This window comes from Bradysia coprophila, assembly GCF_014529535.1.
Source record: "Bradysia coprophila strain Holo2 chromosome IV unlocalized genomic scaffold, BU_Bcop_v1 contig_81, whole genome shotgun sequence".
NCBI lineage: Eukaryota > Metazoa > Arthropoda > Insecta > Diptera > Sciaridae > Bradysia > Bradysia coprophila.
In genome coordinates this window covers 3,487,844-3,515,199 of record NW_023503375.1, presented here as the reverse complement: position 1 = coordinate 3,515,199, position 27,356 = coordinate 3,487,844, and the positions used below count along the sequence as shown (strand labels likewise).

Here is a 27,356-nt window from a genome sequence, read left to right as displayed (position 1 = left end):
GTTGTTAGAACATTCGGAATAGTGAAATGCTTGGTATTTTTTCATGGACAGAGCACCACGTGGTGTTTGTGCCCTAGCTGCAGATGATGAACTGAAGTAGAATATTTGGGCTCGGAATTAAGATTCGAAAATTACAGTCAGCGACTTTCAAATGAGTGACACAATTTGTTTCAGCTGATTTTCAGCTGATCAACTCGTACAAACAAATGGGCTTTAATGCTTAATTATACGGGTGAACAATGTACATGAGGTAATGGTAAAACCGTCTCAAGACATAAAACTATTTGTTTGTATGAGAGTGGATCAGTTAAAATGAAATACGTCACTTATTTCAAAGTCATCGACTGTAATTGTTTCAGAGATGGAAAACAAAATTTTGAAAGATTAATGAAAAAATTAACGAAAACAAGATTTATGAGATCGTTAAAAACAATAGGAAATTGTGATCACTGTTAGCAAAGATAATTTATCTGACTATTGGTTATACGGACCAATTTAATTACTTCGCGTGTGTCTCAAAAAAACATTAAAACCGAGAAAAAAGAATATTCGTAAAATTTATGATCTCGTTGACAATCCGCCGAGCACGTTTAAATCATAAAAAGATACAGGCGAAATGGCTGAATTAAAATAATCCGAAATCAAAAATAGTCTGTCATCGGAAGCCGGAAAGTCTCGAAATAAAAAATTTCTTTTTCGAAAAACATTTTCAACTTGTTGAGCGCTATGAGCACTGACTGTACCGCTTTCTACGTAAAGACACGTAAATGAGCTGTGTACTTTTACGTTGAATCCATATGTTCAAATTCAAGAAAGATAATTTGTTGGCGACCACCTCGAAATTATATTAATATCCAAGGATGCGTCTGCTGTCAAAAGTTACAGGATGAACACTGTGATCGTAAATAACGTGCTCAGTGTAGAATGATAAATTATACCTCGTTCAGCGAAAAAAAAAGGACTTTGAGTTGAAAATTTACTGCCAACAATCAATTAACATTGTTACCAAAACGTAGATATAAACATACCGCCGAAAGAATATAACACTACGTACACACATTCAACCATTACCAACCGACAATGTCTTTTTTCATTTTCATTTTTTTTGCTTACCGAAATGAAAAAGAGACCAAAAGAGCGTGTGCTTTTGCATATTTTATGTTTTGTTTTTAAATTGAAATTTTTTACACAAATAAAAATCAAAATAAAAACCACTTGACCGTGATGATTTATTTCAAATTTTTGAAATGAATTAAGAATTTTATTTAAATTTTTTGTGTGCAAATTTCATTATCGTGAGTGTGCTTTTGTTTCATAGATCGTTGAATTGATTCTTTTTCGATGAAAGTTTTTTTTGCATTCAGATGGATTCGGAACACATTGTTAAACATGAAACAATACAAGATAATAAAAATAAAAACGCTGAATGATCACATCATGAATGAGAGTGCACACATTCTTAACACGGAGAAGAGGTTTTTTTTTGATTTTATATTTAGGCCGATTTTTGCGGCTGAACAAAATTAGGACAAAATCAGATTCAGTTGAGATTTTATCGATCTTGTTTTTCAACAGAACGATAAACGTGAATTTTGAGTGTAGTATATGTTTATTGAACTGACGAGCTCGTTTGGGTGTGAGATATAAAGTAGATGATAGATGGAGAAATTAGGCATTACCGAACCTAATTTTTATGTAATTCCGTAGCGAAGTGTGCTTTCTGCAACAGCGCTACAAAAAGTGAACTTTCTCATGCTCGCTTCGTTCATTTGATAACATCACATGACGATTAGTTCAAAACTCGTTTTTGGCATTCTATCTTTCCACTCCTTTCTTCTTCTCTTTCTATCGCATGAATTTGATGTGTATGCTAGAAAGAGAGGCAAGAATGCCAAAGATGAGTTTTTAAACTAATCGTCACCTAATGACAAAAACCACTCCATTTCGCAACTTGTTGCATAAATTGCTACTTCTCAACCGAGTGACGAAAAAGAAAACTTTCGTTGCTACTATTGAGTAAAACGTTATATGCAACTCAGCAGTGCCTATATTCGCGAAAACATTTTCACGAATTTTCTCAAATTTTCGTAAATTTTCCCAAAAATATTTTCTAGGCATATGAACGTCAAAACGTCCCGAGGCTTAGTGATTCAAATAACTTACGTAATTGATTGGAACTTTGTATTTTGCCTTGTGTGACTGCATCCATACACTTCGACAACACTTGGCAAAATTAAAAGTTTCAAACAAGTACACAATCTAGTACATCACTCGATGGCATAAAAAAAACATTTCAACATTTCGGAGCTGTATGAAACGGTCACTTGAATCTTCTTTTGATCATACGGCTATTAATCTGTTATGGATAAGGACGACAAACAAAATGACGAGCTCTGGGTAATATGGTCCTTTATATTGTAAAATGCATGTTAAATAAATTGAAGTACGAGATTTGAAATCAACTGATTAAGAATACTTTGATCGGTGGAAGTAATAGACCCGATAATAATACTGGTCATATACTTGTCGTCTGTAACAGGTTAAAGCGTTTGATGTTGATGTTATCACATCTCGTGTCACATCTAGTAACACAAACGATTCCCTTTTTCAACGCCTTTGCAGAAATAACTACTTAAATGAAGGTGAAGTTGATAGTTGTTCAACATATGTTTTCGGAATATAAAAATCGGAAATAACTCAGCTTTATATTTACGACACAATGAAAATAAAGTTTTTTTTATTTGAGTTAATAACATGGAAATTTTCTCACTAAGAGCACCAGTAAAAGCATTGGCAATAAAATTTTATAGTGGTCTGCCACATGCCACTACAGTCTGTTGGTTCCTTCAAAAAGTTTAGAGCCGCAGAGTTCAATGTGATAATAAACTCTCTTAAGCAGCTAAAACTATTACAATACGTACAGCTCGTACAAAAATCTATTCTCAAAAATCTAGGATGTGTACACGTATGTACAGTGTGATGTAATATGGTTCATATTTAATTCGAATTTCCTGTTTTAACGCGACCCATATGCCGTTCAATGCTATGAAATTGAACTGATAAAATGATTAATTTCTTTTTAATGGAAACTATCATCGATGCTGTTGTTATAATAGACTGGCTGATACAGATATAGCGTTTGTTTGTTCGTGATATGATGTAGAAAGTACAAAGGTTCGTTCTCCCCCTATATTGCTTTCTCATGGTAAATATGTTTGAAACGAACAATGCATTTGCAAGTAAGACTTTCCCTTCACCGCATCATTTTAACTGTTATACTCCAATTCAATGTTTAATCTAAAAATTCATATTTAATTCCATGCTATGGTTAGCCAAAGATAGCCTTCACACACCGTACTGAATTGAAGGTTCTGTTCTAGAAAAATTGCTTTTCAAACTTAATGCGAAACGTGATTACGCTAATGATACGTTTGGGTTTGCATAACGTATGTGTAAGATATTGTGGAGTAAACGAAAAATGAATAAAAAAAAACATATTTAACTCGATCTACTCTAATTAACTGATTTAAATGTATAAACGAACGAAATTATATTGCAAAATGTAATAAAATGTTAACCATACGATTGTCGACATTGTGTATCATTATAAAACAATAAAATAATTCAGAATTGTAATGTATGTGCAGGTCTGAGTGATGTCATTAGAATGTACGTATAAGTTTTAATGTCTTTTTTATTCTCGTTACCTAATATGATTTTATAAGTCTATTTGTCATTGTGATATTGAGTTACCATAACAAAGTATTGTTAAACTGAAAGACTGGGCGGATGTCAATTAAAATGGATTTTATCTGGGCAATAAAATGGAATGAAGCTTTGCATATGCAGACAATTGCTTGAAATATTCTTTGGAGTATGACACATCTGCTCACTGTTTCATCTTCCACGCACTCGCCAGAGCCCCAATGGGCGCAAATTTTCGATCGTCAACTACACCCCACCCGAAGTGTTTAATGTTTCTCTGCAAGGCAAGGTCGCGTCGAGCAGATGATCAACACATTTCGAAACGGATTTTGTTTGTTTTGTTTAAATACTGTTTTAATGCACCGTTATCGCCCGAAAAAGTAACATGGAATGTTTAAACTACCGAAAGCATTATTATTATTCTTGAAATTGTCGACGTCTAAGTAAAGTGCTTATCTTCGCTGACAAAAATTTATCTCAAACAAATTTATGTTTACCACAGCGCAATAAAATGTGTTTCCATTTCGGTGAAGGTAACAGAGAGTCTGATTGTACATTTGTGTGGATAATATTCGTTTGAATTTATTTATTTAGCCAATTATATGCTGAAAAACGTAGAGATAAGGATGTGTCCTTGATTGTGTGCTTAAGACCGTATGAGTACACAAAAATGTTTTTTTTCGCAATAAAAATTGTCAACACGATGCGAACAAATATTTTCGATGTCTGTCCACTCAGTGCTTCGTTTATAGAGAGAGAAAAAACTTGAAACTTGATGTCCCTTTTTGGGACAATCGACAACATGAAAGTCGAATACCAATCATCGTCCAGAAAACCAAACGAGTACCGTTGATGATTGATCGAGTAATAAATAAATGTTTGAATGTTACACAATCTCGTAAAGTCGTTCATTCATTTGCGGTTATCAATATTGAGTTACAATGAGTAATTTAACAGTGGTTCTTCTTATCGTTTTCTCATAAACATAAACAATAAATTAAATCTTCACGAACAGTGTTCTTGGTTTAAAAAAAAAATTGAAAGAAACATAAGAAACGAGACGAAGGAAGATATAAAAAAAATCATCTTCGATAAGACGTCGTTGTTATGTACAATTCAAATAAATTTAGAAAATGCGCATTTCATATAGAGACGGAAGAAGTGTAGGGGAAAAAAAGATCTAAATTAAATATAGAAAAATAAACACACAGCACACAAATAGAACCTTCTCTTACTTTCATTGATGCATGCTATACAATAATGTACAATTTATGGCTTTTCGTTTTGTGTACGTTTTTTTTCCGTTTCTTTAGGATTTGTACGAGGATAAAACCCGACGATATGATTTGAATAATAGAAGCAACAAATGACTAATAAAAATCCCCCTCGTTTTTATAGTAGCTCAATAAAATAGTCTGAGAAAAGTATAGTAAGTACCGATACGATGATGTGTATAATGTATGTAAAATAAGAAAACGGTCGTATAGTGTGCAATATCAATAGTCAAAGAAATTTTCCTTCTTTCACTCACTTTAACACAAAAACCAATTGAATTGTTAGAAAAACAATAAAATTAATAAAATTCCGTTCAAGTCACACCCCAATATCCAGACGATTTTTTTCTACTATTATTTCCGCTACGCTCTGCAGATCACAATATGTATACAAATCTAATACAGAAAACAATTTGCCAGAGAAAACTACCCACAATTCTCACAAATTTTCAATGACGAAATTCTTCCACTGGATGTGGTGTATATGTACCAAACAGCCAGAGCTATGAAATTATGATGTACTCTTCAACGTTAACGTAACACTTTGGCCATTGGCAACATTTTATTCAATTGGAAAGTCTCATTGAATCGAACACCAAATCACAACTAATTCAAATCGGAAACGGCATTTTATTTATTCTTTCAATTCAAACGAGCAGTTTTAAATTTTTTTTCATTAAATTATGAACTTTTCTGATTTGTTATTCACAAGACATCGCGAGACGCGTTCGACATGCACAACATAACAACGGCCATGTTTATTTAATAGTGAAAAATCATCAAAATAATATACTCACTACCGAGAACGGCAGCTCTGAAAATGTATGGTACAAGAAGTATGAAAACGGCACACAATAGTTTGAGCATGCGCGGATGTCTGCACATAATATATACTCTCGTTTGATAGTGTGTTGAGATTTTTTCGCTTTTTGATTTTCTTTCACATCTTGTGCGTGGTACGGAGAGCACAAAGAGAGCACAGCATCCCCAAAAGTCATCATCATCGTCATCAATGTACGATTGGATTTAGAAGAGTACGAACGATGATTGTATGATCCGAATACACACAAAGAACATTTTATGCACGCATCGGTTCGCATACGTGTGTATAGTTCATTATAGTCGGTTTCATAAAATCAAGAGCCAAAACTATCTGAGAACAGTTTGTCGGTGTGTTGCATTTTCGCAGATTTGCGCCGTCAAAATGTAATACCTTTTCACATCTTCAATGTTGGGATTTCCTTTCTACATGGTCCGCCGTTTTAGTATGAATGTGTGTGTGAAGATTGAAAAAGGAAAAATAAAGAGTATTGTTGAGCAAGATCATGGGCGGCGTGTGGCTATTGTATCTATACGAAAATTGGATCAATGCATTCTGCACGCGTTCAACCCCTCGTTATATTGCCTAATATGGTTTACTTTTATATATGAATGTATACGTCGATAGCAGTCTTAAGAGGGTGCGTTGATATAACATATATATATGGCTATATGTAAACATATGTGTTCTTTATGCTATGAATCATCAAAGTGCTTGGAGCAAATATCATTATGCCAATTTCAGATCGGTAAATAGAGTACGAAAATAGCCTTTCATTCACGTTGTTGAGTTAATTATGGTTGAATCAGATTTTGTTGCTGTGGCAAAGGTCATGTGGTGTACATATGGAATGCGTGGTGGAAAAGTTTGTGATGACCATTAAACCATAAACTAAAGGAAATAATTTTTGGCACAGTCGGTAAATTGTACAGTCCCACCTCACTCGTCTTTGAGGGATTTTTTTTAAAGCTTCTTTATATGCAACACTGTATAAAAATCCATGTTGAAACTAATGAAGTAAAAGATTTCGTAATGCAAATACTTTAAACAGACCAAGTAACAGATGTATAGATAAGATTGCCGTTTATGAAAGGTTAACCACAAATGAGTACATAAACCATTCATTCCTTATCATCATTCAACATTCAATTGATTCGCATATTAAGAAACAAACTCCCGTTACATCGATCAGAACTGCTAACTCATGTCCCTTAGCAGACCACACATTGACCGATTGTATTGTTTTTGAAGAGAAAAGGATCAAATTTCTTTCTATATACAAACCTTACAATAAAGCGACGATACATTGCAAACGTCGTGGTATTTTCAATGTACAAAAAACAACGTGATGAGTATGGTAACTTACCTGAAAAATAAGGAAAGAAAATTTGTTTAATAAAAAGTGTGAATGATTTAGATAGGGAACGTTCATATATTACGTAAGCTTGATTCCGGGAGTTTTTAGGGCACCCAGGGCATATTATTTGTGAAATTTATGGAATTAGGGTTTCGTGAAATTCACAAATAATATTCCCTTGTACACAGATACCCCTAAATCAATAGGCTGCGTAAGCTATTCTTTTGTACTTTTTAGAGACTAATCACTTGCTTACGTAATTTATGAACACTCCCATGGCTACACAAAGTTTTGAATTTATAATTTATTTGGGGTGTACCTTAAACGTCGTACAGAAATTTAGCACATAAAGCGAAATAGAGTCACAAAACCAAACGAAGATAGAAAAAACTTTCATTCATAAGAAACACATCTTCATAGTCCGTAACCTAACGAAAGATTTACTCTTCCACACTCTTCGTTTAATGAAAAGTTTGAATATTTTACTGTTAAACATCGGAAAAATACGTCCAATTAAAATCGTTCAGTAGACTCCCAGACTATACTCCAAAAAATTACCATTCAAATTGCTGATAAAATAGTAGATTTCTACCTGAAAAGAGCAACATTAATTGACTGAATTAACATCTAATTAAAGATTTGAATTCTACGACACGGAAATGGATATTTCACATGATAATGTGCAATTAATAGAGGATTCGGATGTTATACATCGGTTCGCCTATACATAAACAGAACCACACATCACATCACAAAATAGAAAGTTTCTGGTTTAAGTAAAAAACCATGTTTTTGATATTTTATCAGCAATTTGGTTGTGTGTTACGTTGCTTGGAAATGGGTATTCCACCCCAAGTCATTTCACGAACTTTTTTTTTGTCAACGTATCCAAGTGCACTGTGAGGGGTTTCCATAAAACCAAATATCTTGCACCGATACATTTCCCGTGTTGCTGCTAATAATTTTATGGGTAAAATGGAAAAATCGCATCAGACATATTACAACTACCATTTTTTTTCCTCGGTTCGACTTATAGGCAGGCCACAGCAGGGTTCGATTAGGATTTTTATGTCAAAACCGTAACCATCCCTAATTTTTGTAACGCAACATTGCACGCTACGTTTTCGTGATTGTGAAATTAATAGGCACCGCATGTTGTTGAACACCAACAACAATACTTACACAGCCGTGTAACATCTAGAATGTAACAACAATGGTTCCTTAAGTGATTTGAAATGATTGACGGATTGTATTAACAATAAACCCTAAAACGAATGGATCGGTACATATACACGACGTGGTGAATATATTAATTTATATTAAAAATGGCAACAGACCAAGCGCCTAAAACATGAACATAAATTGTACAATTCTATGGAGTGTCTCGAAATGTATGATTTTTGTCAAATAAAGGCGCCCATATGTTTGATCGTATATGCTTTTAAAATACGATGATTAATGGATGGTCGGTTCTTCTGTTTTATATCATTGCTGCGGCGCAGATGATGTCTGCAATTTTTTTCTCTCCTTTTTATCTAAAAGTTTTTATTAAATTTTTTGCTTTCTCATATCATGGAAAGATATTGCTGAACAGACTTTAAATTTAAGAAGAGAAATTAACGAAAAGTTGATAGGTTTTTTCATTCAGACGGAAAATACATTGAAGATTGCTGCATTGATGACACATTGATATACAATATTTGTTGACAAAAAAAAAAACTTTGTCGGTCTGGTCCTAATATTGGTCACGTAACGTTTGCAGCATTTATTCGAATGTATTTGTTAGCAAAATAAATATATCCCAAGTTTGGATTGTGATTGACTTTTTGGCTTATCAATAATCAGGTAAATAAAAAGTTGTCAAATATTTATTCGAGGCATAAAACGAAACAGTTTACCGATAGTGTGTTCAGTTTATGATTGTTTGGGAAGTGAGTGCGAAATCAATTTCTTTTCGGAACTGTTTACCAATTTTTTTTTATTGATTTTCCTCTTTTGTTGTAGGCATGGTAACCATTCATCAGAAGACTGGGTGAATCTTCAAATTTTTTCCCCCTTTTTTTGATTTGACATCTCGCAAAGTACCTTCTACAAACGGCTAATCATCTGCTATCGACATCAACGACAAGAATAAGTGACGTACTTTATCTAGCGTTGTTCATATAGCAAAATGTATGTTTGAACATATGAAGTAAAAGATTTTGTGAACTTTTTACAATGCTTTAAGCAAAAAACGTAATAGACTGACTTTGGAGTCTGGCTACGGCACTGATTAAATTATTGTCAGATCGAGTAGAATATAGAGTTTGCGCAACTGACTTATAAGCTATATAGGCTATATGTCATAAGTTATAAGTCGACTACTTATCGCCATTTAGGGTTTAGCAAAATGTCAGGATTGTCAGGAAAAGTGAATGCGATTAAAGTAAAGGTTATAAGTTCTAAGGTTATAAGGCGAAAGTTCTAGAGATGGTGACCTGATGGACTATGAAAAGTAACAAATCTTTAAGAACCAATGTAAAGTCGATTCAAGAATCCCAAAAACCTATACTGTAGTCACGTGTCTTGAACGAGGAATTTACTTCATCCGCAGAAACCTGAAAAATCTTGAAGTTCTTGAGAAGCAGTAAAGAAGTAAATGTTTTCGTTATTCTTCGTGATTTGACATCAGAAGCTCAGTTCATGCAACACATCTCAGCAAAACAATAGAAAAATTATGATTCTAAGATGTAGCTTCTTAGAATGGTTAGCCAGGAAGAAATTTCTTCAGCAAGTCTATTTCTGAGGTCACAGAAGGAAGAATGACGAAAACAATTTACTTATCCGCCGTTCTTAAACTCTTCTCAGCGTCAGAATTTTGAGTTTTCTATGGGTTAATTTATGGATTTTTGGGATTATTGAATCGGCTTTATATTCCTAAAGATTTGTTATTTTACATGGGCCACCAGGCCACCATCTCTAGAACTTTCGATTAATAAACTTTTGACCCTAAAACATAAGACTTAAGAGACTTAAGACTTGGATTAGAGATAGAAGATCATGTGAGGATGATTAGACCAAAACGACGTCGACATCGACGAAAACTGCCACCAAGTCTATATAGTTGTTGTTAATGTATTCATTTATGCGTGGTGATGATAAAGGAAACATAAATTTCATCTCGAGACGATTTTCTTTCTGCCTTAACATCTGATCCCAAAAAATGATATCAACAAAACAAAGCTAAAATAATCGTAGCGATTCCATCACTTTTATGTTCGCGCGCATGTTATTTAAACTCTAATTTAGTTGCAACGTTGAACGTTTTTGCTTATTTAATTATACTAAATTGCTGGTTACACCCACTGGCACTGGCATGATAAATTTATATTCTAAAATTGAAACAAGTGAAAAATTATATCTCATTTAGGTAGATTTTAAATTTGGTGCGTAGTTAAATTGTGACTCAGGAATGAGAGAAATCAAGTTCTCATTCAAGACGTCTATAATCACTTGATATTCATGTACAGAGATTTAATTCTCGTTTAAAAATCTGAAAATTCTAGAATTCAACACGAGAAGCATTAATTGAAAGCGCAGCAAGAGCCTATGGAGGTGCTTATTCCATTTCTTCATAAATTTCTACTCGTAGACATATCTTATGACAATGGAAATTCTAAATCTGAACCGTGCTGCAGAAGACGATGAAGTAGACGACATGTTCAAAAAGTATTTTCGAAAACTAGATTGTAGTTAGTCAGTCAGTCAGTTGTCGATCAGTAAATAAATTAATTAGAAACTTTCTCTCAGCATTATAAAGCGTAACAAGGTCCATTCGATTAAATTTAATAACATTCCAGCTAATTACCTGCTATTTGAATCTTTTTCTGTTTATACTTTCTGTATGCACAACATATATTTACTCTGTTACTTATCGCTCACCAGCACATTCATTCAATGATGTAAAAGATTCGACGTTCTATTCTACAACACACACTTCGCGTAGGTGTTATATTAGCATTATTGTTATTAATAACATTATCATAATGTATACTAATACCGGAGCCGTATATCGAATACGTTATGGCTCCTCATGCTTTTTTTCTTCTCTTCTTTCGTTTATGTGTAAATTCGTTTAGGCGCGTCATTGCTTCTATTTAACATTCTTCACTTTTTATAGTTATTTAGTTATAGCGTTGCTCGTTGTCGTGCTGCTTATCATTCCGACAAAAAACTACAAATTATTCAGTTTCGATTCTTCTAACATTTACATTTTCTGACAAAAATACCAAAGTCTACCTTCGACTACAAATACTTTCGCATTCAAATTTCATAAATTTTCCCCTCCAGAATGTAATCACCAGGCAGGAATAAATTTCTTTTCTGTATGCTCAGAGCTATGAATAAAACATTTTGCGCATTTACTGGTGACACTGAACATCGGTTGAAAATATTAGTCTCCTAATCAAATGGTTGATGAGACGTCTTTTAATCAACATAAAAAATTATTTTGAAGAAGATAAGAAACTGAGCCATTTTTTTTCGCTGAACAAACTACATTCTTATCCGTTTGCAGAGAATTGAAAGAGCTGTTATCATTATAGAGACGAAAATGCAAATAGTACTTGACTCTACTATGGATTTGAATTCTTTACAAATTCAACAGAAGTATAAAATCGAAATTCGGAACCAAAAATAGAAGAAAGCTTATACTTTGCAGGTGGCAGACTTTAGAGGACACACAAGTGGGTCCCGTAGGTCCACAATGGCCAGAATTGGGTTTTAAGCGAAACTATTATGTTTGACAATTTCTAAACTAAAAGTCCACTCCTCCACTACATTCATTCGAGTAAGAACTCTAAAATTCAACCACTTCCCCGAAAACATTCTACTTTGAACATTGTGTAGATAAACTAGGCTCCACTCTTTGAGTGAATCGGGTCCCTTGACTGACAGATTTTACCGATAGATTTTTGCAATTAGTACAAAAAAACGTAAAAGGTCTCGTTTTATCTTAAATCATGCTCCTTGTGATACTTAAGTCATATTGTCGTGAAAGGCGCTGAAAAGAGTGCATACCAGCTTACCTCTCGAATAAAAATGAAACTCGTGTGAATTACGACACTCGCTCCGCTCTGGTCATTTCATATCCAATCGAATAATTTTTTTTTGGTAAATCCGAAAAAAATCACTTGCGTAGAGTTATCATGCTTACAAGGAATAGACAGAGTGTGATGAATATTTTCATACATTTAAGGTTTTTGGCAAGACATTGCCTTGTTTTTGGTCATATTATCGATGCATTTTCGATTGGATTGTAGCGAACCAAAGGCTCTATACCAGGCAAAAGATCAAAAAAAATTATCTGACAAAAACCCTAACACCTGCCGTTTGTTTAGATTATGGAAAATTTTGACCTTTTAGAGACTGTTTTAGAGAGATAAATTTTTTTGATCTTTTGCCTGATATAGAGCCTTTGAGTGAAAACATTTTCGAGTGGTTTTTTGGTGTGAGATCCATGCCTTACAGTCAGGGGAATAACCGAAAATCACCCACAAAACCTGGATGGAAATAAAATATGTTACAGAAAGTAAAGAGCCTACGCACTAGCACGAATACATCGTTCGAGTCCAATAGTCGAATTTATGAGTTTCAAACAAAATTTGTTAAATCTGTTACGAATCCGTGTTTGGCCCATTGAGTAAAATGTGTTTCTTCAATTATTTTTCGAAATGTAAACCAAAAATAAAACCGTTAATTAACAAAACAAATCTATAAATTCAGCCAATATTCAATAAATAAAATTGAAAATTTTCAATTTTCCGTTTGTATTAAATAGCACGAAATTTTCTAAATTTAATTTTCAAGTTCAAGATTATAAATGGAGCACGAACATTAATTGTGATTGGAAATTTCTTTTATTTTCTTTTCGATAATCTGGGATTATTAATAAAAAAAAACTTTTTTTTTTATTATTTTCAATGAAAAGCATGAATTACTTTGCAGGGAAAACGTAACGAATGCCGAAAATAAACGAGAATGCAAACACTATTCCACCGTAACACACACACTATATAGTCTTCGATATATCCAATCCATATTTGTAGTATAACCAGAATGAATATGTGCTTTTAGGCGCCGTTAATAAAAAAAAAATTAATTAAAAGGAATTTATCATAAAAAGAACTTGGCTGTGACTGCCGTGGGTGTACCAGACAAAAATGAATAGCTCCTCGAACGTTTTTATTTCTCCGGTACATTTGGTTTTGGTATGTGATACCTAAAAGTTTTGTTCATGAAATATGACTCAGACAGCGGGACATGGTAATTGCTAGGGCTATACACGTATAATACATACGAGTCTGGTTCAAGCACAGCAGAATGCATTTGGACTCGTTTCATTAGACGTACATCTCAACTTTCTATTTAAATGAATTGCTCTGTCCATATTTTCATTACAATTTTATTTAATTTGCAATGAAAAACATAGTAATATTCAGATCTGACTATACCGTCCACAATTCTTCCATAAACGAATTATCGAAGTTCGTTGTACAAAAGTGTGTCTACACCACCAATCAAAATCAATTCAGAATCGGCAATTCTTCGCATGAACTTACGTTGAACTAACTAAAATACAAATTAAACATAGAGTTGACCTTGTTCTTGCTTTAATCCAATCAGCCGTTCTGCACCGATGCTACTGAACAATGTCAAATAAATTTTTCCCCACACATCCTAATCATTGCGCCATTATTTCATTTGACCTCATCATCAACAAGTATTTTAGCCGAGTACACACTCTGCTGCTGGTAAGTCTTTTAAATAGTGTATGGTTATAAACCAATTGAACATAAACAACGCAGTGTGTAAAAGAGAAACATAACAAAGAATTACAATAGAATTTCAACATAGAGCTAATGTTTCATGTGCATTAACACTAACTGGATATAAAAACAACATTTTATAAATTAACTTGTGTCCCCCTTTCAGAATTTTATAATATTTAACAACGCTTTTTTTATGCATTCGTTCTTCATAAATATTTATTAAACTTTTAATAGAGAAACAACATTATTTGTCTGCTCATTAATTTATTTATGAAATTATTAGATTTCTTTCGTTTGTTTCGTTGTGGCTGGGTTGCTAACACAGCGAAACGGAAGCACATATGAGTGCATTATAATAACCTGCAAATCTGAAAATTGCGAGTGGCTTAGGATACATCAATTTGGATGACGGTTTGTTGGGTGCCATTTTTCGCGATAAAATATTTTATTTGTTGACGACGTCGGTGACAACAAAAAAAAAACTAGAGACTCTGGTCAATGCTAGTTTATTTAGCCAAAACCGTGAAATGAATGGTACATTTCGTACCATTTCGCCTTCGGCTCTGTCTGGAAACCTCTCACACGCTAAAAAAGACTTTTAGTCCGTCGTACGAATATTATTTTTCATATCCGACCGAGATCGGGTCCTAGGTATGAAAAGAGTGTTTTTTGGAGTATAGATAGTGTAGTGAGGTTAAGTAAGGAAGGAAGTCCAACTTGGACTGTCCAAGAAGGGAACGGTTTAATTTATCAAAAATCATTTTCGACTCGTCAAAATATTTTTTTTAACGAAAGATTTGAAATCATAACTTTGTAGCTGAGTAGCAATACCCAAATTCAACGCAAAGTCTTTCGATTCATTTCCGAGTTACACTTTATGTCCTGAAGCTGCAAATTAACCTGTTACAGACGGCAAGCATATGACTAGTATGATTATCGGGTCTATTACTTCCATCGATCAAACAATTGTTGTTTGAAATTAGCCAAATCTTGTACTTCATTTTTTTTACCATGCATTTTACTCTACAAAGGACCATATTACCCAGAGCTTGTCATTTTTGTCGTCGTTATCGATAACAGATGAGAATAGGCGCATGTCACAGGTTAAGCTATTGAACGAATAAATCTGTGATCGTTGGGTTGAACTATGTGATAGTAGATTGCATCGGTTGTAGCTCCTTAGAATTGTAACACATACTGGAGCTACGCGGTGTACTTAGTTTAAGTAACTATGTTTAAAAATAAATGAAATTGAAATGAAATTGGATGCTGCGAAAGTAATTGATGGCTTGAGGCAACATTTTTGCGAAAAAAGCAAACTCACAAGTATGTTTTTTGAGAAATAATCCTCGGTCTTTGCGACAATTTTAGAGTTTACTCGAGCCGAAGGCGAGGCATTCATCTACACTTGTCGAAATATAGTTAACGCAACAAGTCTTTTAAAAACCCACAAATGAGTTTTCGAGTATCACAAGGTCCTATACGAAAGTTAGTGATTATGCCAAAGGAATTCACGTAAAATGAACTCAAAATATTCTTCATGTAATGGATGTTGCCAAGTAATGGTCAACTTTCGAGTGGGGTAGTCAATAAAAAAAATTGCTAGCAGCATCTCAAGGAAATGATTCATATCCTGGGTTTAGCGAGTAAAATACCTAACGGAAATGATTCAAATCCTATCTGACGACATTCGCAGTAATTTTCATTTCTCCCGGACTTCGTAAGTAAAATATTTAACTTTTGGACAAAATTGTTTCCTATCTTGACAATTAGTCGGATTGCATAGTCTTGTAATAGATTTCCCACTAATCAAAACAAAAATGTCCCAACAAGGACGCAAACGACTATTTGGTGAAAGTTTTTCATTGTATCGAATCGACAAGAGCAAGATAATTATTGTGAAATTCCGGGTATTTCGCTAATCTCGCTTTAGGTTGCAGTCAACACATTTAAGTAAAAATGTCTGTCTGCCACTCAAGCATCTATGTTCTTGAAAGATAACTACGGCTCCCTTTTTAGGTATTCTGTTTTCATGGCTGTTTTCTCGAAAACAAGTCACTGTCCTAACAAACATCGAAACAATCATTGTTTGCCCGCCTACATACTCACAAAAAAACACGACAATACAGTCGGATCATCTGCTCATGTTTTACTTCACAGATCATGAATTTTCCTGCTTCATCTTTATCAGGTAAAAAATTGATAGAAATCAGTTTGTATGCAAAAGACGGTATAAGATGCCAATAAGTTTGCAGAAAAAGAAACCTTATGCGCTGTCTATTCTAACCAACAAAAAAATTGTTATTCAAAAAGCAATCTTCTATCTCTGCACACATTCGTATGCCATTAATGTGCGGAGCCGCAGCCACAGTATTATCTTAATTAAAATGTACTTGAAATCGAAATGTGGTGTAAGCTTTTATGGCACACGGTTAAGATCTTACTTTTTGTTCGTTTCGTTATTAAAGAGCTAAAAATAGACAAAATCCAACATGAAAGCATAAAACAATGTTTCCAAACTGTCTATCGGATTTAAATGTAGTCCAGGTAGATTTTAAGGCGATTATTCCTATTTATTTTAAAAATAACAACGACGACAACAACAACAACGAAAATATATCAAAATGAAACACGTTTTGGGATACCTGTGTGCTGTGTGTGCAGCATGTATTTTTTTTTGGTATATTATAAAACTTGCGTACATTATAATACGTGAATTCTATTCACCACATTTATAACTTCTTTTGGAAGGTAATATATTTTTGGTCGACCCTCATCCTTCTTTTGTATGTTTATAAAATATAATAAAAAAAAACCGTTCCACCTGGCCTTTTTTTTCGAATTTCTTTGATATAATGAAATTTAATACACGTGCTTTATAGGATTCTGTTTGATTATGATGTGTGTTGTTCGGTGTAAAACGAGTAATGCTACTGTGTATCTTGTTCACGATTTTATATAACTTCGACCAACATAGCAACTAATAAAATAGCATGATGGTCGTTTGATATAGAGTCAGAGATCGTTTCGTTATGTAACTTACTTTTTTAATTTGTAAAAAGAGCCAAATTTGAGGGGGATGGATGTACTTTGATAAAATTGGAACAATTAATTAAATGGATGTGCGGCTATAAGCTAATTACGGTTCGTATCTCTTCAACAACGCGTCAATTTATAAAACGTTTGCCTTTGTTTTCGCCAAACTGTTATACGTACGCGGTATTTTTTCATTAGAACCAAGACTCATTGGGGGAAAAACGTAACGAAATATCACATAGACAATTACATCTATTCTAAGAGGAATGAACTTATTTGGACCGGAAATCATAATTTCACATTATTTGTGTGTAAATTTGTAGTATGGTGTTCGCTTTGTGTCTAAACCCATCCGGAGTCGGTTGCACTCGTGCTGTTCCTTCTCAGTTGTTTTTTTTTTTTAAGAAAAAGTCACATGTGCAAGATGAACCGAATGAAAGACCAAAAAATCAATGAAAATTCTAAAAATACTTTGCACACATCACTTTCTCATTGTATAGACTGTTAGAATAACCTCTTAAACATATCTGTACGTATGAACGTGCACGTATAATATATAAATTACATTAGTGAGACGGCCGGCGATATAAAATTTTCCGTGTAAAAGTGGAAGAGAACACGGCCGGCCACAGAAAACATTAAATTTTTTTCGAAGAGTGTAAAATACTTTCGGGATCAAAAACGAACATCTTAAAAAACACTTTTTCATTTATGTAAACATGTGCTAAAATAATTTCCGTTTTGTTTACATCGACAAATCCAAACATTTTGAAATTAAAAATATTTAACACACGTTCGGTTCCCTAAGACATTTTTTTTTCATTTATTTGTTCGATTATTGGGATATTAAAAAACCGAATTTATGCGTATACGCGAGAAAAGCGAAATCGGAAAAAAATAATTCGTACGCGCGGTGGGTTCGTCTCGTTTATGTTAAAGATACGTATACACACTTATCCAATATATTACTCTGGAGGTGCCATGAAAAATCTCTGGAAGTGACTTAATAATTTATTTTTGAGTTCTTTTTTATTCTTCCGCCGATATTGGTGCGAGGATATTGTCTGATATTTGGGCTTACACAGTATGGTGGGTCGTATTTTACCTTCGATTAAAGAAAAACGAAAGACTGGCCTGGGCTGCAGGAGAATTTTTTTTTCTTTTCTTTAAATTCGAGTTTTCTTAGAGCCTCAAGAAGTATTTTCTCTGTAACAGCATAAAACGTTGTAAAATTCCTCTGGCATGCGTTACAGTATTGACTGTAATTGTTGGCTTAATAAAATACTATTTAGTATTTAGAACTTTTGAAACGTTAATTTTTCACCAAACTGAACCCAGGCCTGAAAAAAAAATCAAAATATGACCCACCCTAATATAACAGTAGCATTACATTTTAAAAAAATAGAAAAGGAACATGGGGATCGGAGATTATGTTCTTACGTCAATCCTAACTACCATTTAATTCCAGTGTATGCTGGCTATTCTTAGATAGATGAAGAGAGATTTTTCTTTGGAAAATGTGCAATCATTAAGAGACATTAACATCTCTAATAAGAAACATAAATTTATTTTTGAACATCAGAAGGTATTAATGGGAAATTTTAAACCGGAGATTTGCGCAATTTTTTTTTTGCAAATGTAAATCGAAAAAAAGACTTGAGTCATTACGATCGTAATAAGTGAAACAATTAAAATTTAGTTGAGTGTGACTTTAAAAATGTTCGGATAATATTTAAAATTTAAGTTTAACAGTACAGTATACATCTGGTATGCTTCGCGAAAAAATAAATAAATAAAATTTGAGCCACTTACTATTGAATATTAACAGTTTCCTAGTAGATCCAAGTCGTTTAATCGGACTTTTGATATCTTCTCCGTTTTCATCCATAGCCGTTACTCCGTTCATTTTCGGTAGATTTTTATTCTTCTTCAATACAGCAGCAAAGTATCCAGTTTGAATTTTAATGTGCACAGAATTTCGTTAAGAAACACATACGAACCGAATCATATTTTCTGAAGGTTCGTTTTGCATCACCCAGTTAAGAAAACACTGGAATAATTTCAACTGGAAACAATTTTTTCGTGAAAAACTTTTAGTTTACGAATTAAAAATTGCACAACACCGAAAAGACGTTTATCGCACAAAACAATATTTATTTTATAAAACCTTTACTGAAGTGAAAAACAGGTTTTGTTTTATTAGCTTTTTCAGAGGTGGTATACACAATCGTACACAATCATCGTGTGGTTAGTATACACGTACGTTATATCTTCAGTTTAAAAGATCGAAAAAAAAATTGTATATCAAAATATCGTTACGACAACGGTAATATAATTTGTTTATGTCAAACAAATTCTTCTTTTTTTTTGCTTTTATTTTTATCTATTTAAGTGCCCATTCCACTTAAAAAAAGTACGCCGTGAGAGAGCCGTTAGAGCGCCGTGAGAGAGCAAACTGTCAAATAAACAAAGAAAAATTGAAAAAATTCAATTTTGTCTCTCACACGGAGTACTTTTTTTGGTAAGAGGAAACTAAGCATTACTCAGTGATGAACTTTACACTATTTTCCGGTCGGCTTTCGAAGAATCAAATCTGTATCGCTACTTTCACTTTGGTCCATGTTATTACTTTTAGATTCCATTTGGTCAAGCACGAACGGATCCCCGTGATCAAAGGAAATATAATCAAACAAATTTATCTATCTAGACAACATCTCAACTACACAACACCACTTATCTAGAGAATACGCTTCGAAATATATAGAAATATAAACTTCGACCCCCAGTATTCGAATATAAATCTTATATATTATGGCACCGTCAAACGCACACACAATCCACTAGGAATAACTCGTCGAGTGCAACTGAAAGAAAAAGTTTGGACTAAACAGTTGTTGGATCAAAAAAAAAAATAATAAAAGCGAAAACACATTTGTATAGTTGTTGTGCATATATATGAGTGTGCTATGCATTCATGTGGATGTTACGCCGTATATATAGATGTGTGTTCAGATGGTTTTCGAATAATAGTATATTCTGTAGCAAGTGATGAAGAGAGGATTTTTTAGAACTAGTCATTCGGACATCGATATGAAACCGAGTGGGACAAGTCTATGACGTGACAATATTATTCTACGCAAGGTTCTGAAAGAACTCAGAGTTGTCTTAACCTGTTCTTTCAGAACCTTGATTCTACATGACTTCTAGTCCTAGTTGCTGTTGCGTAATGGTTATTTATCTGCCTAGAACGGTAATCTCGATGTTATCCCTCTAGGGCAAATTTGTTTATCTCGATATATCGGTTCTCGGCAGACGTTTATTTTGACGATTTGGATTATGTACCACGCCTTTGGCTCGTTACATAACTTCCAAATCGTCAAAATATTTTAGTCAGAGGTGCATAGTCTACTATAACATGCGTTGGAAACCGTGCATTTCATGTTTCAAGCACTACTTCGACGCCCTCAGCATGAAAGGTATATTACAAAACTCGGATCCTCGGAAGAAAAATTAAAAGTATCGTTTTTGTGTCTTCATTCAATGAAAGTATAAACCAGGTATGGTCTATTCTATTCATACAAACCGGAGGACATAGCGATTTCATAAAAACAAACTCACCTCTCATAAGAGGTGAGTTTCTTTATATGAAATCGCTATGTCCTCCGCTCCATACAAAGTTCGACATTCGATCATACCTTGTGTTGACGTTCATTGTCTTCATTGACCTCGGCTTGGATCATCAAAAGTCTATTTTTCCCCTTAGTCATTTATAAATCAAGGCTGTATACTTTGGGGAGGTCACGCAGATGCAGATACGCGGGTTACACACCACGTTTCATACAAAAAATTCACCACTCCATACAAATTCAATTTCGGTGAATTTGTTTGTATGGAAAAGGTGTGTTCCCGCGTATCTAATAAAATGGCGATCTGCGTGACCTCCCCAAAGTATACAGCCTTGGTATAAATATCTATTTCGCCCGCAAATATTTCGCTGTAAGCAATATCAAAATATCGATTTTTTTGATCTCAGTTGACGTGTTGAGAAATGTCGAATTATGATCCTCTGGTGCAAAAACTTTTTTGTTTCTCTCTTTTTTCGATGATTTCGATGTTTAGATAGGAAAAATTAGCCGTTAAAAATTGTTTAACGATGAATTCGATGAGTGTTACACCGTACACAAAACTAAATTTCTGGACTTGAATATAGTTTGCACTTACTAATTTACTATTGAATCGTGGCTGATGATTGAAGAGTAGGTATCGTGAGCTCATCTACGTAATTTGCTCGATGAGAAAAACTTTCGAAAGATTCGAGTTTCTTATACCAGAAGACCAGAATGTTCAGCGGCGCCATCAGTCGTCAACTGTTAGAAGTTCGGTGTTTGAATGTTTGGTCTGGGTTGCTAACGAAACTAAAATTACATCGATACAGTGTTCATGTTGTATCGGAGAAAATTCGTCATTCTTTTATCATTATTGAATGGATTCAGCAACTTCACGTTCGTCTAATCGACCTGTATCTCGTAGAGGTGGAGGAGGAGTTGCGCCTGAAACAATGACAGCAGAGTCACCGATACAATATCGTCCAGTAACACGGAGTGGTAGGGAGTTGCATACCAAATACCGCTAAAGAACTAAAACAAATTCTTAATAAATCGTCAACGTTTGATAATTCAGGTCCACGACCTCCATCCGCGTTACGAAATGGAACAGCCAGCCGACTAACATCGTCGTTGGGTGGTCCAACAACAGGCAGTCGCATTGGTACTGCTATAGGAAATGTTGGAAATGTATACAGATTCGAGACTCAAAGTTGTTAAATCGATTAAATGCTATCCTATCTGTAGAACATATCGGAGAGACCAATCACCCAGCATGGACTGAGTGGATTGCCAACTGCTCACGGTACCGCCAATCGGTTGATAAAGGACAAACGTTACTGGCAAGCTCAACTTCAAATGAAAATGAACGAAATTACGCGAGAAACAGATAAGTTGAATAGAGAACGGCAAGTCATGGATCGCGAAAGGTCTGCGAAACGAAGTTTTGAGAAAAAAGTCAAAGAAGCAACGAAGGAGCTTACAAGTTAGTATCTGCAGTTGAAACGATGTGCTTGGCCACTGACTTTTCCGTTGTATTTCCTCCAATGATCTACTGACCTTTACGGTACGACGAAATTCAATGCAATTTATTTCAGATCTTCAATCTAAATTAACGGATATGAACATTGTACTGGACAGTCACAGCAGTGGGACAACACGTCAACAAATTCAGCAAGAGGCAATCGCTATTCGGGAACGAAATGAGAACATTCAAAGTCAGTTAGAGATGCTGTTCAACGAAAGGCAATCGAAGGAAGACAAGAACAAGGAATTGGAACGGAAAATTAATGAAGAAAAGGCTAAAATCAACGAAATGATTTTCGCACTATCGCCAGCGGATCAGGAACGTTACCGTCAACATGAGAAACAACTGGAAAATCTTCGGGCGCAAAATTCTGAAATTCACGACCAAATCGATTCTCTAATTAAACAGAAACAACGTATGGAAGCGACGTTATCCACCTCTCAAACACGGATGGAAGCTGCTCGATTGCTGACCAAGTTAAATGAACTGGTGGCTAAACGAAATAATCTGCGTGAAGAAGAGGCCAATCGTCTTACTCCAGCCCAAGAAAGGGAAAAGTTAATTGTTGAAGTGAGGGCGAACAATCAGGCCTTGACCAGCATGAATAAGCAAATGAAACAAATCGAAGATCAACTAACTGACAAAAAGGAAACGTTGCAACAAATCGAACAAGACTTGGAAGAGAGCAACTCTGAACGGCATGTCAAGTACATGGAATTGAAAAGACGAGACGAAACAATGTCTGCATTCATGGCCACGTTTCGTGCGAGCATGGAGGAAGAGCAAAATAGTAATTTATTCTGAACGCTCCTGAAGACCTTCAGTTCAATTTTATGCCGAAATCTTTTTGTTGCAGATATTGACACACTGAAGAATCAAATAACTTATGCCATCGAACAGATTACTCTGCAGGGCATTAATTTAAAGAACTACGGCATCACAAAGTCATCGATCCTGAACGAAAAGAATGATCTCAGTTCACAAGAGGGCCTTCTCAAGGAATATAAAAAGTTGAGCATCCAGCTGAAGCAGCTGCAAATACTAGAAAAGAGGACCAAAGACCAAAAGAATGAGCTGAATGCTGAAGAAGTATCGGTTAATGAGGAAATTGTTAAATTTAGTAATTTGGATGTAAATAACTACTGTGGGTTCAGGTGCAGGTCGATGCTCGAATTAATTTTTGTTTCGTTATGTTCGCAGGTATTGAGAGATGATGCTGCTGCTAAAATGGAGGAAATGGCAGCTACGCTTGAAGAGTTGAAGAAGAAGGAAAGAGTGACGGAGAGTGTTGTTCAAGAAGCTAGAAAGCGAAATGCAGAAATTAAGGTGAGGAAATTCTGTGAAGGGGTTTCAGTGGCCTAATAGTGACTTCCGGATGCTTTTCCATCCATTTTGACTACAAGTCATTTGATTCTATTCCATGGTTATATCAATTACAGGAAAAACTGCGAAGCAACGAAAACTATCGGCAAATATCTCATTTAGAAGAGAAACTGACCGACTTGATAAAAGAAAATAAAATCTTGGAGGAATCTTTGTTCCAGACGAAAAAGGTTAACAGACTGAGTACATCTGATGAGCAGCCAAACTGACTTTCCTTTCGTTTCTTTGATTTCAGGAATTTGACTATTCGGAATTGAAGCGACAGGCTGAAGAGAATTTAAACTATGTCTTGGAAGCTATTAGGAATGAAAGTGTTGGATTTTGATTTCTTTTTTAAGTTTGTTGCGTTGAAGTGGCACGATTAGCTTAGTGTGGCTCGTAGATTTTTATAGTATATTGTTCACCAATGAAAAAAAAATTTGCAAATTTAATCTCAAAGGTGTTGTCTGTGGCCAGAGCGTAGCGAGGGTAACAATCACCAGGGAATATGAAATTTCGTACTTTTTTCCCGAGGTCAACACAACGTTTTTCACAACAAAGGCTCCCGAAGTTTCAGCTGAGGTGAGCAAATGACTATTTTCTCGCTTGCGTTGTGAAAAATATTTTTTGAATAAAACACATTTGCCTAAACGCGTTGTCGTCTCACTGTAACACTGATATCGACAAAAAAATCTTCAGACAAAGATTCTGTTAAAGTTGTTTGTGGCCGAAATGTTATTTTGATGGGTCGTACGATCAACTTGTGTGGTATTTTCTCCTGTATACTGTACTGGTGGCTTCACATTTAACGTCAGAGTCCATTTCCGGAAAATTATTTTTCTAAATTTTGGAAAATTGTGGCAAATTTAGCAAATCAATTTTCCAAAAATTGGCAGTGATCTGAAATATGTAAGTCACCAGGAAAAATTGCCACTCAAGCTGATGATTCTTAAGATCATTAGACTCACACGAGCAATTTTGAGTTGATGGGATCGATAATTATATTGCGTTTTCCATTGTTCAGCCTGTGGTGAATATCGAATTATAATGGGAAAGGCAGCATAATTGTCGATCTCATCAATGCTAAATTTTTAGTGTGTTTTCTGCCTTACGTTGGCTTGTTTGTCGGACGCACTCCCAAGCCCCTTTCCAAACAACATTTTCTGATCAAAATCTTACCACACCCAAACCATACCTTCCACTAAATTCTGTGTCCCCAGCCGAAGAACGACTGACTGACTGATACTCCATCTTCGTCCACAGTACCACAGTCAATAAATAAAATGTTCGATGAAGCAATATAGACATCATCATAGAACTGCATCATAAGCAAAACAACATTCATCTGACTAGTAGTCTCAAAAGCACAAATTATATTTCATTTCCTTGTCTTGATTGGTATTACTTTAAACACGATAACACTAGGGCTAATTCAAAAAAAAAGTATTGAAAAAAGGATCTCAACGACATGGTTGTTCGACAGTCAGTCATAAGAATAAATTACGGTTTTGGTTTGTTACGGCGTTGGTGCTGCAAGTGCAACCATACATGCAGCTTCACAGGCCGCAAAAGCAGCATTGCACGCAGCTGTAAGAATTCAATAGACAAGTTTAAATCAATAGTTTCGACAATGACTTTTACTGAACCCTTTAACATACCTAAAGCAGGTGTTGCTGCAATGACTGCTCCAGGTACAGTACCGAAGGTAAATCCAGCCGCAGCAAAGCATGCTTAAGTGATAGAAACAATTCTTCAGTGAGTCTGTTAATATGAAATGGTTAATTTTATGAATTTACCGACTGTTACGCCCGCACATCCGGCATAGCTGATTTTATAGGATCAAACGATCAGCAATAAAAAATTCGATAGCGATGTAAGGAAACAGGTAGAAATGAAACAAAATAAAATAAAAATCAGTTGAGGCAATCAGATCTATATTTTAAGTAAAAATGACGAATTTTATTATCTCGCACGATATCATGTGTAGTGCAGGGTGCTCGTCATTTCTTCTGAAACTTGCTATCATCAAAAGATAATTGTCAACCTCTACATCATAACCTATTTTAGGAATTGAGTTTTTGAAAGTTCATAAAGAATCTTGTAAATTCCTAAAATTCTTAAATTTAAGAATTTCAAGAATTCAATTTTCTCAATTCTTGAAAATTCCTAGATTCTCAAATTTCTTGAAAAATCTCGAAATTCCTTTGGAACATTTACTGAACAAGGCTACGCTCTAGAATGATAACAACTTTCTCGAAAATTCGCCATTTTCTCAAAACGTCGTCTGGCAAAGAAAAATCGCAAATTTACCAAATACCAGCAGCCAATGGACCAGCGACGCTCGATCCAATTAGTAAAACAAAAATCAGAAGACCAATGCTTTTCATCTTTATAAGTTTTGCAACGGTTAATACTTTATATCAAATTGATAATGACTGAATTTGACTGCAAAATGGCGAGCTGTTACGACGTCTTTATGTACCGAACGCAATTAATATTCCACCGAGTTTTGGTTATTATTAAGTTGTAACACAGACGACTACTTGCAATTGACTGATGGAAATGTTGAGTGTGAGATTGACCTTAAGTGTGGCGTTAAAGGTATACATAATTTCACTTAACATTCGGTCGTTAATGCTATGTTCGTGTAAAATGTGAATTACGTCTGTATTTTACTTCGCCGACAATTCATTTCTCAAAATTGAACTCTAATTTGTCGGACCTCGAATTCATTTTATGTCGCTATGCTGCACACTATCGGTTCTGAAGGTCCAGGTTAAGATGCTTACGAAGGCAACTGGCTCCCAGATTTGAACGGGTTACTGGATATTTTCCATATAATTTTTTAGTTCACTGCCTTCCAGAAACTGGTTAATCATGTTAATCACATCAATAAAAAAGAGTGGTTTCCCCCTTGTCGGAATACCGAAGGATTTAGTATAGGAAACCTCGGTTGGCCAGAAGAGACACCAAAACTTTTTCTAGTACTTTATTCTTTGCGCTCTATTTTCAGGTGATATAACTAACTTCACTCTGCAGAGTGAATGGACTTGAAATACGAAAATCTATTACATTTAAACATTAGTTTCCAAACAGCATCTGAATTTTTTTATAAAAATAATTGACCATTAAAAATTTGAATTTTGTATGAAAATTCAATTTTTTTTTCGTTGTTATGTTGGATTTCCACACAAGCCTGTCTGTCAAAATTATTTTTATAAAAACATTCAGCTGTATAGGTTTTTTCCAAGGCCGTTCAAAATGTCAATCGTCATCCACAGAGAAGCCAACACAACCTCACTTTGAAGTTTTAACGAACAAATTTGTTTAGGTTGCGGTTATGTTTGCTTCTGTGGATGACGGTCGGTTGTTTTCGGCCTGTCAAAATTCGTTTTTACCGTACGATGGAAGAAACCTATGTCTCTATGGATGAAATTTGACAATTCGTATGGCCTTGGAACAAGCCGATAGTTGAGCCTTTCCGAAGTATAAATCAGTTGAGCTAAAATCTGACAGATTTCGATTGCTTCTCTAATTTTCCAAAACTTTAATCATTTTCATATACAACAGAAGCTGTTGTACTTCACGAATTCGGCAAACATATCGAATGACGATCGTGTTGTCAGCTGATTGATTTTTACACGTATGTCGTAGCTGTGTAAATACGTCTACGGTTACGACATAGTCGGCCAAGTAGCTTTTCTAAAGCATTAAAATTCTCTTTAATCGGGGAATACCGACCAACAGCGCACCAAGTGTTTAGTTTAGCATTGCGTTAAATAAATTCTGTTCAATAAAGTTTACCGAAATTCAGATAGATGTCGTAGTTTAATCGCTTGTTGCGCAAACAAAAAACAACGAAA

General features: G+C 34.7%; 2 protein-coding genes and 1 long non-coding RNA gene across 5 annotated transcripts in view; 2 read left to right on the top strand and 1 right to left on the bottom strand.

Moving 5' to 3' along the window:
- LOC119072485 (SLIT-ROBO Rho GTPase-activating protein 1-like) overlaps window positions 1–19,883 on the bottom strand; it is a 56,450-nt gene extending 36,567 nt beyond the window's left edge. Inside the window, exons 1-2 of one of the 3 annotated variants that reach the window (XM_037177719.1) lie at window positions 19,562–19,883; window positions 18,814–19,271 (exon numbers count right to left, since the gene is read on the bottom strand). In XM_037177719.1, the coding sequence (XP_037033614.1) occupies window positions 18,814–18,907 (94 nt within the window). In that variant the 5' untranslated portion in view covers window positions 18,908–19,271; window positions 19,562–19,883. Of the gene's footprint in view, window positions 1–5,413; window positions 5,739–18,813; window positions 19,387–19,561 lie in introns of those variants that run through there. The other 2 variants (XM_037177718.1, XM_037177720.1) reach the window with 2 other exon arrangements.
- LOC119072488 lies at window positions 127–9,795 on the top strand. Its single transcript, XR_005086872.1, has 3 exons — window positions 127–256; window positions 9,309–9,312; window positions 9,784–9,795. It is a non-coding gene; the product is annotated as an uncharacterized LOC119072488 (long non-coding RNA).
- Window positions 19,884–21,365: 1,482 nt separating the features above from the next.
- Window positions 21,366–24,050, top strand: LOC119072487 (intraflagellar transport protein 74 homolog). Its single transcript, XM_037177721.1, has 8 exons — window positions 21,366–21,605; window positions 21,682–21,794; window positions 21,852–22,089; window positions 22,202–22,921; window positions 22,988–23,262; window positions 23,332–23,457; window positions 23,571–23,684; window positions 23,750–24,050. Exons 1-8 carry the CDS (start codon window positions 21,485–21,487, stop codon window positions 23,837–23,839), a joined length of 1,797 nt encoding a protein of 598 aa, XP_037033616.1. The 5' UTR covers window positions 21,366–21,484; the 3' UTR covers window positions 23,840–24,050.
- The last annotated feature ends 3,306 nt before the right edge of the window (window positions 24,051–27,356 follow it).